At 53.1% G+C, this 17,532-nt stretch overlaps 5 protein-coding genes across 5 annotated transcripts; 2 read left to right on the top strand and 3 right to left on the bottom strand.

Annotated features, from left to right (window-relative positions):
* Positions 1-311: 311 nt before the first annotated feature.
* AYO20_03833 (hypothetical protein) lies at positions 312-1,991 on the top strand (the record flags this gene model as incomplete). The annotated part of the gene is made up of 1 exon (XM_022642133.1): positions 312-1,991. One exon carries the CDS (start codon positions 312-314, stop codon positions 1,989-1,991), a length of 1,680 nt encoding a protein of 559 aa, XP_022501790.1.
* Positions 1,992-2,502: 511 nt separating this feature from the next.
* On the bottom strand, positions 2,503-4,493 carry AYO20_03834 (hypothetical protein; the record flags this gene model as incomplete). The annotated part of the gene is made up of 3 exons (XM_022642134.1): positions 2,503-2,905; positions 2,984-4,188; positions 4,362-4,493. The coding sequence occupies 3 exons, from the start codon at positions 4,491-4,493 to the stop codon at positions 2,503-2,505; spliced, it is 1,740 nt and encodes a 579-aa protein (XP_022501791.1).
* Positions 4,494-5,342: 849 nt separating this feature from the next.
* AYO20_03835 (hypothetical protein) lies at positions 5,343-7,116 on the top strand (the record flags this gene model as incomplete). Its single annotated transcript, XM_022642135.1, has 4 exons — positions 5,343-5,651; positions 5,709-6,307; positions 6,395-6,818; positions 6,910-7,116. The coding sequence occupies 4 exons, from the start codon at positions 5,343-5,345 to the stop codon at positions 7,114-7,116; spliced, it is 1,539 nt and encodes a 512-aa protein (XP_022501792.1).
* A 1,355-nt stretch (positions 7,117-8,471) lies between these two features.
* AYO20_03836 (hypothetical protein) lies at positions 8,472-10,135 on the bottom strand (the record flags this gene model as incomplete). Its single annotated transcript, XM_022642136.1, has 2 exons — positions 8,472-8,657; positions 8,756-10,135. 2 exons carry the CDS (start codon positions 10,133-10,135, stop codon positions 8,472-8,474), a joined length of 1,566 nt encoding a protein of 521 aa, XP_022501793.1.
* Positions 10,136-12,337: 2,202 nt separating this feature from the next.
* Positions 12,338-14,746, bottom strand: AYO20_03837 (hypothetical protein; the record flags this gene model as incomplete). The annotated part of the gene is made up of 8 exons (XM_022642137.1): positions 12,338-12,760; positions 12,931-13,187; positions 13,283-13,322; positions 13,435-13,465; positions 13,559-13,986; positions 14,035-14,090; positions 14,144-14,357; positions 14,411-14,746. 8 exons carry the CDS (start codon positions 14,744-14,746, stop codon positions 12,338-12,340), a joined length of 1,785 nt encoding a protein of 594 aa, XP_022501794.1.
* Between the last annotated feature and the right edge of the window lie 2,786 nt (positions 14,747-17,532).

The raw sequence follows: 17,532 nt of genomic DNA on the forward strand, positions 1-17,532 counted from the left end.
TCCTGGAACCACCGGGAAAAGCTCATCATACGCGGAGTTATGGTGGCTGCAGGAGCGGAAACCACATTTGTACCAATACCACCACCTCAACCACCCACCGCTCCCCCTTTTTCCGATGGGGGGTCTGAATTCCGCATACGGCCAAAAGGGTTCACACGTCGATCAGACACGTACATACACATACATAAGAACAAGCTGCACATTGATTAATACACATATCCCAGAGTCTATCGATGTCGATCCTTGTTAGATTAAGAAAGCCCAAGGTGCAATAGACGACGTCATTTTTTATTTTTTGTGGCCACTTCAACATGACGTCGCACTCGAGCAGCGCCGACGTCGACGGCAGATGGGACGAAGAATACGACATCATCTGTGTAGGGTCAGGCATCGGCGGCCTCTCGGGGGCTATTACGGCCGCGAGCAAAGGCTTGAAGACGCTGGTGGTGGAAAAGACGTCGCAGTTTGGCGGCGTGACGGCCCTCTCAGGAGGGCAGATATGGTCTCCGGCCAACAAGTATCAACTGGCCCGCGGGATCGAGGACTCTGTGGAAGATGGGATCCGATACATCGAGGCCCTCGCAGACGGGTGGGCCAACGACCGCATGACGAGAAACCTCTTCAACACCGCGAACGAGGCGGTTGATTTCTTGGAGGAAAAGGGCGTTAAGTTTCGCATGATCCCCAATCTGCCGGACTACTACTACCCGGACCTTCGGCCCTTCGCGAAGCAAGATGGGCGGTACTTCGACGCCGAGCCGTTTGATTTGCGTCGCTTGGGTGACGGTTATAGGCACAAACTCCGCCACAAGGCCTGGTCGAGCCCCGAGATGGCTGGGATCACCGGTCGACCCGAGGCACAGCGACAGGACTGTGTGTACACCGGGGAAGCCCTGGCCGGGTATTTCTTGCAAGCGGCCCTGGAGGCTGGAGCGACGTGTCGGACGAATAGTCCTGTCACTCGACTGATCCGAGGCGAAGCGGAAGCGGGGACGAGTCCACGAGTCACAGGTGTGGTGGTCAAAGGTCTCGATGGTGGTGGCCGAGAACAACGCATCCGGGCGACACGCGGTGTCCTCCTGGCCGTCGGTGGCTACGATCACAACTCTGCCCTTGTCCATCGATACGAAGGCCGGTTCGAACCTTACGGCACGCTCGTCTTCCCCGGTATTGACGGGGACCATCTCGCCATGGGGGCGGACGCGGGTGCCGCGATCGCGACGCTGCCACCTTCACGAAGTATCGTTCAGAGAGCAGTGCGCACGGGAATCCGGCGTGATGAGGATGTCTCGTCGCCAACGTGGGACAACGAGATCCTCGCCATGTACTGGCCCGTAGGACCGCATGAGATCGTGGTGAACCGCGCAGGCAAACGATTCGCCGACGAAACCTTCTACCCAGAACTACATGCGAGTTTACACGTTCTCGACCCCGTGCGACATGTCCACCCTCACTGGCCGACGTGGCTGATTATGGATGACAACTACTGGAGCTCACCAATGCGAAGACAGCAACCTGGCCCGCCTAAAGAGCAATGCCACGTGGCCGACACGCTTGACGAGCTGGCGACAAAGGCGGGGATCAACCCTCTCGGCCTCAAGAGTACCGTGGACCGTTACAACGACATGTGCAGACAGGGGCGCGACGATGACTTCCACCGCGGCGAAAGACCCTGGGTGACGTCCAGCCTGGCCTTTGCCCCTCTAGGAACTTCACCCTTGGGTCCCATCGAACAGGCCCCCTTTTACGCCACGAAACTCATCCAGGCGTTTTTGGGCGTCGGCGCCGCGGGGCTCGAAATCAACCAGCACGCCCAGGTCGTCAGGCAGGACGGCCGACCCATCCCGGGCCTCTATGCCGCGGGGAACTCGGCGGCGCGGACAGACTTGGGCATGATGTTGCAGAGCGGCGTCACGAATCTCCGCGGCATGGTCTATGGGTTCTTGGCCGCGAAGCATATGGCTGATGACGGGTGTCGGAGTCGGCTATGAGACCGAGGAGGAGGAGGCGGAGGCGGAGACGCGGAAAAAGGAAAACTGAACCGGGCGAAGCATCAATCCGGGAGGTCCGAGTATTCTTCGGTGAACGGAACCCAGGGCATCTCGATTGGTGAGCGTGTTTCACTTTACAGGGAACAGAGGCAGTTCGCATTGACGGAATTCGGAATTGGTATCGAGTTAAAAAAAAACAAATATCGATGTTCCGTATTGTCACGAGCATGATACATCGTTGGACGGGGTGGTGGGCGTCACGGTGGAAGGAAGATGGACCAAGGATTTCTGGACTTGCATGTAGAGAATAATGTGATTATACATGGGGAAAGTGTGTCTGTGTGTAGTTACATGTTTTCGATACAGCCACGAAATTCTTTCATATACCCCTACCAGGAGACAAGAATAAACGCACCCCCGATCAACCAGGCATATGCCGCACCAGCTCTCAAGGAGAGCCGAGGGAGGACTGCCCACATATCCTCTCCCCAGACCACAGACGGAGATGCCCCTAGTGGAACTTGTTCTTCTCGGCGTTGACGTCGTTCTCGAGGAACACCTCAATCTTGGGCGTCATCTTGGCCGTAATGTCCTCCAAGAACAGAGCCGAGATCATTCCTACACCACCAAAAGCGATCGAGGTCAACGCAACCGTCTGAGTGGCTTTCACGTAGCTCTCTGTGAATGCGCTCCCGGCTGCTGCAATAATGGCGGTCGTGGCGCCCTGGATCTTGGCCAAGGCATCGGCACCGAGAGGCAGGGCGCTCAGGACTTGCTGTGCTACAGCTTGCGAGGCTCCAGCGGCTTCAGCAGCGGGGATGACCCGCTTGACAGCCTCACTGGAAAGGGTGTTGTTCAAGATGGTGGAGAAAACCGTGGTGGCGATCAGGGCTCCGGCGTAACGAGTCACGGCACTGAGTAGAAGTATATCGTTAGTCGGAGACGCAACAGAGGGGGAACTGTGATCGGGATGGGAAGAATTGAAAGCTTACGCAAGACCTCCAGCAATACCGAGATCGACCTGCTCGGCGCCGAATTGGATATATGCAATGCCGAGATATGCTGCCCAGGAGTAGGTGATGCCCGAACAGGCACAAATGAAGATGAGAGGCGCCACACGGCCTGGTCGGCCTAGGGCAAAGAGCCCACCGAACAGGGTCATCAGGGTGAAGGCTATTATCATCTGCCATTTCCAATGCTTGATGCGGCCCCCTAATATCGCCAGGCCCATGGAGCCGACGGTGATGCCCAGACCTTGGACCATAGCCAGCTTCATGCCGTGGGAAATCGGATCCGTGGGTTTGGTGAAGAAGACGCTGACCATGGTACCCCATAAGATATTGGGCCCCAGGTAGAACATCCCGCTTGAGATACCACAGATGAATGGCGCGGTGAATGCGCGGCCCCGATTTCGGCTGAAGATACGTGATGGAGTGAGAGGTTGCTTGAGGGGCGCCCACGTCTCCCAGCAGCCAAATATCACCAGCAAGACAAATCCGCTGACGAGGGTGCCCACGATCTTGGGGTCCGACTTGTCGGCGATATATGAGGTGTCGACAATGCCGACCATAATGAGGGTGATGGACAAGATGAACAGGGCGATCCCGACGTAGTCGAGTTGGCGAAGGGCATGGTGCCACGGAATACCACGCGGATGAGCGGGCGGAAAGTAGAGGAAAGCGAGCATCAGGCCGGTGACCGCATTGGCGATGGCATTGGGATAGAACAGCCACCTCCAGCCCTCACCGTTCTCCCCGCCGTTGTTCACTGCAAATTTACCGGCGACCGGCCCAACGACCAGGCAAAAGTATGCAAACGCTTCGGAGAGAACGACACCCAGTGGCCGCCATTTGAGGGGCAGGAGCTCCGGGAGAGCGAAACAGGCCATCTGACAACAACCAGTGCCGAATCCGCCGATGGTCATGCCGGCGATGAAGTGGTTGGAAGACTTCGCAGCGCCCGTGAGGACACCACTGATCACCATGCACAAGTTACCGAACAAGATGAAGTAGCGCCGACCGAAGAGATCACTGTTGGCGCCGCAAATCATCGAAGCAACGATGGCGGCCACGGAGAAGGCCGAGAGGAACCAGGTGCTCTGGCCTGCGTCGGCATGCAGTTTGGCAGAAACCTGGGCTGAAACCGTTCCCACGGTGGGAAGCAGCCATATGGAAAGACCCGAGGAGGCGGATAGAGCCTATACGAGGAGAGAGAAGATCTCGTCAGCGTCTGGTCTTCGTGTCATCCATCCGTTTCTCCCGTTCAACTGTGTCCTGTCCTGCCAGGCCGTTACCACCTTCGGCATGACCGAGAATCTCGACCGGGAGAACAGTGAATGGTGATAAGACAGGAAAGGATTTGGGTCCTTACAAACACCACGAGCCAGGTCTTGGGTGTGACGGAGTCATTGGTCATTGGTCTTTCGGATACAGGCACAGCAGGTAGTTCTTGGGATTCTGCAGCCTCGACCTGGATTGCCGGGCTCGTAGGAGGCTTCTCCATCCTTGCTGTGTGAAGATTCGTAGAGGTGAAGGAGCGACAAGACTTGAACAAATAATGACGATGGGGGGAGAGGGTTGATGCGGGAGCAGTCACCTCGTCTGTTCGTCAAGCAGGTCCCCTGAGCAGTCCTTATGTGAAGCTCAAAAACCGGGGTTGGTCACTCTCGGGAGAGGGCGCGGAATCGACTTATTTGGACTTCGGAGACGAAGCCTCTCTCCATACGGAGTACTCCAGACTCCATCCCCGGCCGAGAGTTGTGGGGATAACAGGGATTTCCGCACAAACCAAAGCCATCCTTATTCCGAGCCTTTGGGTCCCGCTCTAATTCCGAGACCGCTAGTTGCCTAGGTGCGTCGACTAGGTTGGTTCCTGTCCTACCACGTGCTTACCCAGAAGGCTGGTAGCGAGGCGTGGCGTGGGGGTTTGCCGGTACCTATTATCAGCTAGTCCGGAGAGTGTCAAGGGAAATAGTAAGCAGGCTGGCAAGTAGATTCTGGTGGAGATGTACAGGTACCGGGAAGGTTTGTCGTGCTCCTTGCAGGTTCACCAATTCTACATCCTTACATTTACCATGTGTACGATTATCAGCATTGCCTTGTGGTATGTTGCGGCATGAACGTAAACACAAGACCAGATCAATCAGCAGCGACAGTGAAAAATATCCCTTTTTTCCTCCTCATTCTTCCTAACAATCAGTGAAATGTAGGCATTGGAATTCCGAGCACAGACTATTCCGCTATCTTTGTCCGGAACAGGTGGATTTGGCGACAAAATACCCTCTGAAGAAAAGGAACCCGGGCCACCATCAGTGCATCTTGCAAAGGACTTGATCAAGGTGAAAAACCAAACATGTATTTGCTCCAGCATGTGTTGCAGCATCCGGTCTTGTACCCATGTGTTGGAGCCGTCCTCGTTCTGGTCGTCAATCTCTTGGCTACTCGCTACCGCCGAGGTCTGCGACAAGTGCCAGGGCCGTTCTGGGCGAGTTTCACGGGGTTCTGGAAATCTCGCGTGTCGTGGGTAGGCAACTATGAAAAGGTGATTCGAGAATTGCACAACCGTCATGGCCCATATGTTCGCATTGGACCCAACACCGTGTCGATCGGAGATCCGAACGCCCTCGCTGTCATATATGGCATCAACAAAGGATATAACAAGGTATGATCGACTGATTGAGGCGCTGGGGGTGTTTCCGTTCATTGAAACTTGGGACAGACTGAGCTCCTTCGAACAAACATGATGGTGTACAAGGGTCAGCGGCTGCCAAACCTCTTCGCCATCAGCAACGAGGCTGAGCATGCGGCCTTGAAGCGGCCCGTCGCGCACGCATATTCAAACTCGGCCCTCACCGACCTCGAAGACTACATCGACAAGTGCAACGACATCCTCGTACGTCGGCTGGACGAGGTATCCAGGCATGGCAAGCAGCCTGTCGACATGGCCAATTGGCTCCAGTACTACGCCTTCGATGTCATTGGAGAAATCACCTTCTCCAAGCCCTTTGGATTCATGGAGCAAGGGTCCGATATCGAGCACATACTGGACAACATCCATGACTCTATGGTGTACAACTCACTGGTCGGCCATATCCCTGGTCTCCATGAGCTCCTGCGAGGCAACCCGCTGCTCAAGTATATAATGCCTAATTCAAAACGTTCCGACTACATCACGGACTTCACTCTCAAGCGAATCACTGAGCGTGAGACGGCTGATGTCAAGAGACAAGACCTGATGGGGAGGCTCTTCGCGGTTCAACATCAAGACCCCTCGAAGATGCCCCTGGAGCACATTCTGTCTCATACAACGACGAACGTGTAAGTCAGACTTGAGAGTCTCTTGATCCTTCCTTGCCCCCTTTCCTCGCCTGATCGAGACTCGGGTCTAAAAGTGAGATGTGCCAGTTTCGCCGGAAGCGATACGACAGCCATTGCCCTCCGTGCTCTAGTATATTACCTATGCCGGAACCCTGCCGTTTATGAAAAACTAGAGAAGGAGGTCCAAACCGCCGAATCGAACGGCGAGCTGAGTCGGATCGCCACCTTTGCCGAAACCCAACGGTTGCCTTACTTCCAAGCCTTTCTCAAGGAAGTCATGCGTTGCTTCCCGCCCACCGGCATCATCCTGGAACGTCGCGTGCCCGCCGCTGGGTTGGACTTGGACGGAGGTCGGATCCATTTGCCTGGCGGGACGATCGTGGGAATCAGCGCGTGGGTGATTCACTATGACAAAGACATTTTTGGCGCTGATGCAGAGGATTTCCGTCCGGAGAGGTGGTTGGAAGCATCGGCCGAGCAGAGAAAACGGATGGAAAAGTTCTGGTTCACGGTGTGTTTTTTCCCCTCCTCGCCCTTCCACTGGAAAGCGACATCCGAATATGGGTCTGTTTGCTTGTACTAACGCCCAACCCAAACTCCAGTTCGGCTCAGGGTCGAGAACGTGCATTGGCAAAAACGTCGCCCTCATGGAGATGAACAAGGTATTCCTCCATCTGATACGCAACTTCCGCGTCGCCCTGGCAGACCCCGAGATGGGATGGACCACGCACACCACCACCGTGGTCAAGCAGTCGAATTTGATCTGTAGATTGACACCAAAGGCTCATCTCTTGCCGCCCGAGCCGTGAAGTTTGTCGGCCAGAGGAGGTAAGTATTCGTCTGGCAGAGACGGGTTCTTCTCGTGTATATGAGGTGGGTCCCCGAGGGGAGGGGAGAGAGAGGAGAGGCTAGCTCGTGTACTGGAACACTCGGACAATTTACACAGGCCTGAATCAACCCATGTGGTGTGAAAGAAAAGTCACTGTGTTGAAGGATAATCTAGCTTTGAGAAAATCAGTGCTTGAAAACCCTAGTATGACCAGGCCGGAGACAATTCTATGAGGACAACGTCGATGACTAAGACGCGAGTGATGACAGAAGAGCCCGCCGTATCATTAATTCTGTGCGTAGAAATCTGATCGATGGCTTCTCAATATGGCATTGTATACCTCGTGGATGGAGAAGTGAACCCATGGCGCGCGCTCCCTCTCACACAGAACGAAAACGAAAGCATGGGGGTACCTCGATCCGTCCCACGATACAAGACGGATCGAATTTTGTGCAAAGTGAATGCGACAGAAGTAAACAGTGAACAACCAAGTCCTGGATGAGGCAAGGTAGTCGCGGAGGTGGAGGAGGGATATCGAAAGTTGCTCTGGTCAGCTATATCAGCCCTTGAAGGCAAGAGTACCCTATCCATCGTCGGTTGCTTCTGTCTATCTTCTGAATGCCCTCTTGGGCGCAAGTAGAAAGCGTCCAGATCCAATTCTTGACGCATGTTGATGTTTTCATGATACTGTTCATCGCAAACACGGGTCGTTGGACACAACCATTCTTGACTCGTCTGCAGTATGTGCCACTTGATATCCAGTAAAGGCGGAATCGAGGTGATGTCGAGTTGGCATTCTGTGACGAGGCCCAATCTATCCAAAACCGTCTGGTCACATATCTTTTGCCCCGAACACTTGTTTTCTCAGTCCTCCACCTCGCCGCTCCCAATCATCCTTCTTCAGGACAACTCTGACTTGTCGAAGCCTGCGAAGATGTGTCCTTCAGAACAAGAATACTTCTGTTGGGCTCCTGTGGACCAAGGAAAGGGCGATGCCCGTGAAATGGTCCTCTTCCAAACTGCGATTGAGCACGATGCGCACTGCAGGAGCTGCTCTCGACAAATGGCTGATGCGTGCGCATTGCCGCAAATCTGAGTGCGAGACCCTGGGACTTCCGGGCGGGATTTCGGAGTCGCTAGAATCACAGTAACGAATCGAGTGTGTCTCGGTCGAGCGTGAAGATTCTAGTCACCATCGGACTGTGCGACAATGCTCCATTTTAGGGGATTCGAGTTTTGATCATGGAGACTGCGGCTAACCCCCTTTGTCCGCGCGTATCGCTGAATGACAAACCGACAGAGAGAGGCGAATCGAGTCGTAGCAGGGGAGACAGATCAGCCTGTAAAGAAGACTTTCTCCAGTTTCCTGGCAAAGTTGACGCAGGGCGTGTCGACGGCTCGGAGGAAGACGTCCGCAGCCCAAATGACGGCCAAGACAATGACGATCGAAGACTTGAGGAACTCGAATTCGAACTGTCTTATTATTTCCGGGGTTTCGACTTCCGGGGTTCGAGGGAGAATCTGGTGGAGTTTATCAAAAGATTAGTTCAGGAATCATTCCACATTGAGGAACAAAGTCCGTTGCATTTTGGGGCAGGGAGGGATGAATGTTTCCGTACCATGTAGCCCAGCGTGTGGATGACAGGACCGTGCATGAGATAGAGGGGAAAGCTGATCTTTCCGAGATACTGAATCGGACTCCAGCAAAAAGCCTTGTTACGCCAAAACCCCAGGCGGGATGACGACCAGACAATCATGACTGCGCCGATGTTTGGCCAGAATCGATGCTTTTGCGTAAAGTTGACGGGGATGAGGTTGGTCAGGGTGAGGTACCCTGGGGTGACGTGAGCGTCGATGTCCGGAAAGGAGAGCAGGAAAAGCGAAACACAGAAGGTCGACCAATATAGAATCTTGGATGATAATCTCATTTTCGCAGGCGGTGGGCTGTTTGTGACTGACGGCAGCTCAGACACCTTGGGAACCGACCAAATGATATCCAGCTCGGCAATCACCATTCCCGCCCAAAATGGACACATATCCCATCGGTCCCAAGAGGTGCCCCACGCAAGCAGCGCGGCAAGCGTCGACAGCCTCAGTCGCGAGGACATCCTAGCCACCATCATTTGTGTCAGAAATAAGGCCATGCTGCATCGGAACTCCACAGGAATGGTCCAGAGATGCCGGTCAAGCTCGATCGACCCAGCGAATATGTTCCAGTTGAAGACATCCACAAAGATGAGGAGCTGCACCAAGTAATCGGTGAACTGCAGCCACGGGGTAGGCTGAGTATAGCAGTGGCTCTCCCGGATCATGCGCATTTGGTTCGAAAACCCTTCGGTGAGTTTGTACAGATTGAGCTGGGCGAGACAGATGACGAGGAATGTCGACGCGAAGCAGGGAAGAAACAACCGCAACCCGCGTCGAAAGATGGACGATGTCATGGTCGTCATCAACTGATCTTGCTGCTGAGACCGCATCTGTTTCAAGGGCTTGTAGCTGAGCGCGTAGCCCGAAATGACGAAAAAGATGGCCACCATGGGAGGGCCAGAATAGAGAAGGCGGACAATAGGTAAGCGCAGATATTCCCGGAAGACAGACATTGGCTGGTGTTCGGGGTCCGTAACGGCGCCCCATGCGTGAGCGATGTCAAAGGTGCCATATGTGAGGTGACAGATGAAGACGACAAAGGCAGCAAGTCCGCGCATGCCATCGAGAAACGCCGTTGGAGCAACTTTGTCTGGTTTCGCCTGATCATTATGGATGCGGCGCTGGAGAAAACTCGGGATCAAGAGGTTGAAGAGTTGACCAGCGAGTTTGGCAAGGAATTTGACCGACAAGCACAAGGTGACTTTAGGGATTTGACGAGAAGGACCGATGCCCATCCAAGGGCTCGCGTTGGGGTTCTGCGCATCGTGGTCGAAGTCGTGCTTTTCGTTCAGGAGTTCAACCTCAGATCCATCCGAACTGGTTCGCGAGGAGCCAGTCCTCGACGAACTCATGATTTGCCGGCGGAGTGGGTAGCTACATCAAGCAAAGAGAATGCAAGAGGGGACACCTCAAGCAGTGACGCGTTCACAGTGAACAAGATCCCGCTGTAAGGTGAATTACGGGGTGAGGGAGAGTATGGAGTAACAAGAAGGGAAAAGGAAACAGAAACGTCAACGAGGCGCTTTACAGCCCAAAAAACCACCCGCAAACGCCAAACACGGGGGAGTCGCTCAACATCGACACTATTTTTGATTTTTTTCAGGGATGGGGGCCAGTCCATCACCCCATCAGTCCACCAGGTCCATCAGAGCCTCTGTCAATCCATCAAATCACTCCTGTACAACTGTCTGTGTTTCGCTTGGCGGATCATCCTTCTCCACAAATTGCCCACAAAAATCACGCGTATGAGGCCAATCCCCCTTTAGCTTCTGCACCGTCTTCTGAGACATGATCCTCCCCCTGCGCGAACACCGGGCCAACGTGTTTGGTACCAGGAAATAAGGAATCAGCCGTGGCGCGTAGTATCATCAGTATGAATGGAGTACGCAGAATGAAGCGTTGGGGTTCGAGGGTTTTTAATTGTCTTTGCGCATATCTTCTCCGAAGTCCCGACACGAAACGAAAGGGGAAAAGGATGAACGGCGTGGCGCTGGGCAAAAAAAGGAGGTGGCGTTTCTGGGGTCGCTTGTGCCAGATTATGGGTGGATTCTGCTAGGTCTGGGCCACGCCTAGAGCTTCGAGGGAGTGTAGGATGGAAACATGGACTGAGTCAGCGATTCCCGTTCACCAACAAGGCTTCACAAGAGAATATGAAAAAGTACATGGATGGATTGATATGCTTGGGTGAATCCTAAGGTCTTGTTTGCCCCGACGAGGCTTTCTGCCTGCGCTCTGATTTTGGCAGGTTTCCCGAATCGCCTAAAATAGAATCAACAAATTCCCCTTAAGACGCCAACTTTCCCTATCCTGTCCACCTATGTACAAGTCCGTTGCTTGACATCTCTGTACTGTTTCGAGTCCACACACAGCTGTTGTGCGGGATGTCGCGTCCACGAACCCGGTCCACGCTACTCATCTCGAAATGCGTACATCAGTTCCCCCGAGACCCATAATGAAGTTGTTGTGGAAGCTTTCTTTATACTTCGTGGAGGTGATGGGATATGTCAGCAAGTGCCAACTCATATTCAGCGGTCTGGATAGCTTTGGATCAGTGACATTTTGTAAGTACGGATAAGAGCGGGAAAGGATACTCCGAAGCGATACATTCTGCGACGTGCGGTGTAGCAGCAAAATCCATCTCCGAACGCTCAGCTCACGAAGCTGCTCAGAGCTGTCACCATGGATCTAACGAAAAAAGGCACTGCACTGTGCGAGTGGGGGATAGTGCACACGCAGAAGAGGGAATGACCTGATTGGGAGCATTACCAGGACGACCAATCATATTAGAGCACTTGTTCCGAAAGTAGTGTAGTGAAGTTTCCATGGAACCAATGAGATAAGCATTCACGGTCCCATTTTATGCGAGAGGGCATCCGAGGTCTGGACTTACAAAATGCATACTTCCCCGGGGCGTGCGGGCTTTATTTACCCTTTCTGAACCCAGAAGCTGTTCACGAGTCTGCTAATTGCTGATGCCCAGTATACGGTTGCCGGGCTTTGCCTGTGAGAGTGGTGGGGTCTTGGCTTTCGATAGTGCGAGCAACAACGGGCAACTCTCGTCGGTGTACAGAATGCTCTTTTTCGACGCAGAGCTCTTCAAAATCCGGAGACCTCCGTCATTTAATACCCAAAGGCCTTCTCCCGTTTGAGAAACACTCCGTGAGAAATAGTGAGCTCGGCGGTGCTGTCAAAATCAAGACGTATATATTAAAATGTACGAGACAGTCATAACTGCCCGGTATGGAGGCATTAGGACTTGTGCGTACAACATGACAATCGTAACGAGTGCGTCAAAGAGCAAGCATGCACTGGGTTTTCCCCCCTCTTCCAGTGCAATGCTGCGGGGTATCCAACTTTTCCGTTGCTTCTCCCACCTGATCCCCTGGAATGGTCCTCTCCCCCATCTGCCCAACTCATTAGTTCATTCACAACATACCAATACAAACACGCTCTGGTCTTGTTTCTGTTTCTACTCTTTCTCTTTTTGCTGTTCTCTTGTCTCTGCTTCGCGGTTGAAGCCGGCTGGAGTTTTTGAGTGGCTGAGACGTGGTGAGTTATGCTTGATGCTCAGCCTCTTTTTCGGCCTCCTTCTCAGCATTTGACTCGTCGCTGTTGCGGTCGGCAGCAGGGGTGATTTCCGCGTCTTCGACGTGATCGCCCGTTCCGGCCTCGCGTCTGATCCTGGCCATCTCCTCTGGAGGTGGAGCGATCCACTCGCTGCTCTTCCACGGCTTCACACCGAGGATGTACATGGTATCGATCTCCTCCAGGGTCCGGCCTTGACCTTCAACGACAAAGAAGTAGACCAGGGGGATAGCGACGAGGTTGCAGCCTGCAAAGACGTAGCCGTAGAGGAAGTCGATGTCTCCGGTGATGAATGGTGTGAAGAACGCGATGAGGAAGTTCCACAGCCAGTTGGAGGCGGTCGACAGTGCCATGCTCTTGGCCCTGTATCTCGAAGGGTACATTTCGCCGCACTGTGAGAATGTTAGAACATGTCTATGCCATCTAAAACGCCAGAAAAAGTGGTGGTGGTGGTGGTGTGAATGTGCCGGGAAGTATCCTCTTCCGCCGCACGCGTTTTCTCTACCACCAGACCATTTTTTTTCTGGCCGAAAGAACATCAGAAGCATCAGAAAAGACTCACAATTGTCCAGATGATAGGTCCCCAGGTCACAGCAAAGCCAAAAATGAAGAACGAGGCCATCACAATCATGGCGGTGCCGCTAGATTCGGTCTTTTGGGGGTCACTCTTGTCGAGAGAGAAGTGGCCGACATTGGCGAAAATCAGGAACATCAGGAACATCCAGGCCGATCCCCACATGAGGGACTTGCGACGGCCATAGTGCTCGACGACGTACAGGCCGTAGAAAGTGGTTCCGAAGTTGATGCCGTTCAAAATCACTGATATCCCGTCAGCACCTGTATACTTACAAACCGGGAAATCTGGGGGTCCGGGATATTTCGGCAATGCTGGAGCAGGTCCGGGAAGGGCTTACTTTGGGTCTGCAAGCGAGTGTTAGCCTCTGCTGACATGTACTGAGTTCACAACAACAGCCGAGTGTGCTGGTGGTAGCGAGGGGTGGGAAGAGGGGGTAGGGCGGAAAAGCCCGGAAAGGGGGTGGAAGCTGAATAACGGCTTGGCACTTACCACAAAGCTATTGTTGATACCCGTTGCTTGGCTGGTAGAGACTGTTAGATAAAATTCGACAGATTTCATGATAGGAATCTTTCCCAGAAACACAAGGCGGAACCGGGAGGATGTGGGAACTCACAATATCACCGTGCCATAGTAGAAGAAGTAGTTGGCACCGGTCAACTGTTGGAACATCTGCAGCGTCATGCCGAGCACGACACGATACGCCATCTTGGGAGCGCGGAACATGTTGAACCATTCAGTGATGGGGCCGTCCTGCTTCGCTTCTGCGCGGAGCTTGGCCTCGATTTCTTCCAGCTCGACGTGGACGCTGTAGTGGTTTGGTGGGGCGCCATATACTTTTTCCATGATTCTCTTCGCTTCTTCTTTATGTCCTTTGCGGTACAGATATCGCGGGGTGTCAGAGAAGGCAAGGATGCCACCACCGAGAATGAACGCCCAGACGAAAGCGATTCCCATGGGGATTCGCCATGATCCAGAGTTTCCTCTTTGGTGCTCGTAGGTGCCAAAGTTGATGCAGGCAGCCAAGAAGATACCGAACGTGATCTATATGGTTAGTTGGAAGAGACCAATGGGGTTCAAGGTATGACATACAAAGAGCTGGTATGTACTGATCAGGGCGCCACGGATGTATCGAGGGGCGGTTTCAGCTTATGAAGGATCAGTGATTGGACTCGACGGGCATCTTGACAAAATCGCTTACCCATATACATTGGCACGAGCAATGACAATGCGCCGACACCGAGACCAGCAACCCATCGGCCCATCATAATCTGGTACCAGTGATGGTCTGAGGAGATCATGACAATGTTACCCACGCAAAAGACGGCGCACCAGACGGTCACGCTCAGCCTTCTGCCAATGAAGTCGGCAATGGGAGCAGCAACAAGTGCTCCAATCAATGTACCGATCGACAGCTATATCACTTAGTCCCAGCCTCGTCCACGGGGCCAAGGGGTAGTCAACTTACCATTGCGACAATCAGACCCGAACGCACGTTGCTGAAATAGTATGTCCCATCGCTGTGACGCAGACCGAATCTCTCCAGGAAGTCTGGCATGGCAAGGAAACCAGAAATCTGACCGGTATCATAGCCAAAGATGAATCCACCCATCGAGATGAGGATGCCCATCCACAGTGATGCCCATGTTACTCGTCGCAGAGGTGAATAGTCCAGGCCAGCCAACGACTTCCTGGCCTCGGTAGCGCCGGCAGCATTTGGATTGTACTTGTCGTACTGTACCCAGTTGGTGAGGCCGAGCGACTCGCGAGTCAGCTCGGGCCTTCGAAACTTGAGGTATCCCATGTTTCGCTTATGCTTGTTTAATCAACACTTTCTGTGTGGAAAGTATGGGAAATCTGCCAAAGAGGGGTGGACATTGCGGCCTTTCTTATAGACACCGCGAGGATCCCCCCAGTAAAATTCCCATCGCGGCACGTGGATGATGGGTTGTCTTCCAAGGTTACTTTGAAAAAAAGCGGAGGAGTGCGGATGGCCTGAGCATCGAGTATGGAGATGTGTGGTGGCACCAGTAGCATATCCAATGGTGTATCATGATGAGCGATTTCTGGAAGGGTTCTGTAAGCACAGGCCCACCTCCTCTTTCATTGTTAGGCACGACCACCAGGAACCTCCTCAGAGGGCCAGTATTTCCTTATGCCAGGCTCCTACGAGGCTCTTCGGAATTCCGCTCTCCGACACCATCGAGGCACTAGACACGGCGACAGCCAAGAGTCTCCCGGAAGGCCCGGACGTAGGTTATGCAACTCTTGCTTTTTTGCGAGCAGCTAGCAGTTGATCACTTGACCGATGACGAGATGCCACCACAGATCGGAGGCGGTTTCAAACAATGCCTGGACTCCATGTAATCGAATCTCGTGTTTGCCCCGTGGGGGACAAGGCCTCGGCAAACACCAACTGGCCATGTAAGCTGATCACGCTGAGCAAGCAAGGAGGGGACTTGACTACGGCCACGCGCGAGGAATCAGCACGCGCAGAAACCCACAAATTAGGCAGTTGCTCGCATGTTGACAGAGACTGAGAATTTCCACAACGCAAGTTGCCAGGGTTTGAGGTATACGAGGTGTTGTGTAGGTTGGATACACCAAGATCGACAGGAGGCTGCAATGAAGCCTCGTGAGAAAATGCTTAGATTTGTCGGATCCCGGAGGGCGCGGTGGCGCATTTGGATCATTAGAGCCACCAAAATCTGAGGGAAAATGATGTCGGCGGCGTAAACAAGCATCCACCGCGCCGCCTCGGCCATTTCCTCCAGAGCTTAGCCAGAATCAGGTGATTATCAAAAGCCCATTCTCGGCGAATGGTCAATTTGCAATTGCCGAGATGAAGTCAGCCACTGGCTGGCCCTTGAACCAACGCCTCCTTCTTCTTTTGAGCCATTAGGCCAGCGTTGCAGAGTTGTGAAACCCCCCCATCCCAGGCCTGCCTTGAAGGCCTGATCCCAAGCTGCTTAGCCTGTTTCAGTATGGCTTAGTGTACAAGACATCGAACCATAATTTTTCTGATGCTTGTCACACATTTGTCGGCGTCAGTAATGCGTCATTAAGCCTGCCTGCTTGTACCCAGTAATCACCATATCTAGTTATAAGTACACAGTAGTGGTACTTGTACGACAACAAAGCCTCTGGATGCTACCCTCCCGAGTCATTGCAACAACATTGGCACCACGCGAGCAGCAACTTTTTGCTGGAGCATCATCTGATTTTCATTCATCTGGGATAAGTCATCACGTTTGGCCGTTTGGCCCGACAGCCAAAGGCATTGTCAAAGGGGAGACGGTGGATCCTGCCTCCTGTCAGCCCACCATTAGCCATGAAGAATGTAACGTCGATTGAGGTGGAGATATGCATTTGTGCCTGGCTGCTTGCCGTCTTGTCAATAATTGTGGCCTTAACAAAACAGTTGTGCTTTTGTGGATTTCACATCTGGTCAGGCACGTCAGGATACGAACTCTGTGGACCACTTTCGCAGGCCGCAAACCATATGAAAGGCCCGAGCTCGGTATCCGACAATCATTACCTGCATCCGGAGTCATGCTGACTAGGTGTCTTGTGTTCTTGTAACCCTACACCCACGCCGTTATTGAAAATTCCCGAGAATGTCGGGTCCCTCAAACAAACACAAAATATTAGATTTCAACATATTTGGTTACATGGGAGGATCTCGTTGTAAGTTTCTAGGACCGAGCGATGCTGATGCGTTGCACCAAAGAATCTCTCTTGCATTGTCGGTCTATTCAATCCATGGACGTCGTCCCTTGAAAAGCTGGTCTTTGCTGCTTCGCGGCATTTGAACAGCGACGCCATGGGACTACATTGTGAAAAGCACATGCAGATTCTGGTGGACGCGAAGGAAGGTCTGTGCATCGGTGTGATTTGCTCCCCAGAGGATGCAGTTCTCGATTTACAAAGGTACAAAGTGCTACACACCAAGGCGATGCCGTAGCATACCAGGCTACTGACACGTACCCTTCTACGGAGATACGGGGTCCTTGAGGGTGATTGGAGAACGCGAGGCTGGCGAGGACTCCGAATGCGTCAGTGCCCGGCATCTTTCTGACCGAGACAGATATATCGTGCGTGATGTGTCAGTGGCGGGTGTCCTAGGACACTACCTTGGTGTTTAGCACTCGGTGCTGTTGCAAACCGAGATCTGCACGCTCTCCAGGTAGGGAATCACAACCATTCAGGGACATTCTTTCGTGTCCAACAGACCGAGGTTGGAAAGAGACCACGCGCGAGAGGGTTCTCTGGAATATGTGAATAGCAGACGGAGATCGGCATATGAATGAAAAGCAAAAGGTTGTATTCCTTTGCATTGCCATTGGCTAGTGGCCGGCCGGTCATCGTCAAATTTACTCTCCTCTTGGCTCGACAACCTCCTTCCTGTACAAGATTCGATGGATTTATCTTGGAAATATGGCCGAGTCAGTTCCTGTATACCCTCCCATACCTCCCTGTTGCACAATACGTGGTATGAAATGTGTCTCCCGCCTTGGCACACCTAGAGCTTGTAGCTTATCAGTGATATTGCGTGCAGATAAATAGGAGCTACCAGAAGAAAAGTGCAGG

This window comes from Fonsecaea nubica (assembly GCF_001646965.1).
Source record: "Fonsecaea nubica strain CBS 269.64 chromosome Unknown Scaff19, whole genome shotgun sequence".
NCBI lineage: Eukaryota > Fungi > Ascomycota > Eurotiomycetes > Chaetothyriales > Herpotrichiellaceae > Fonsecaea > Fonsecaea nubica.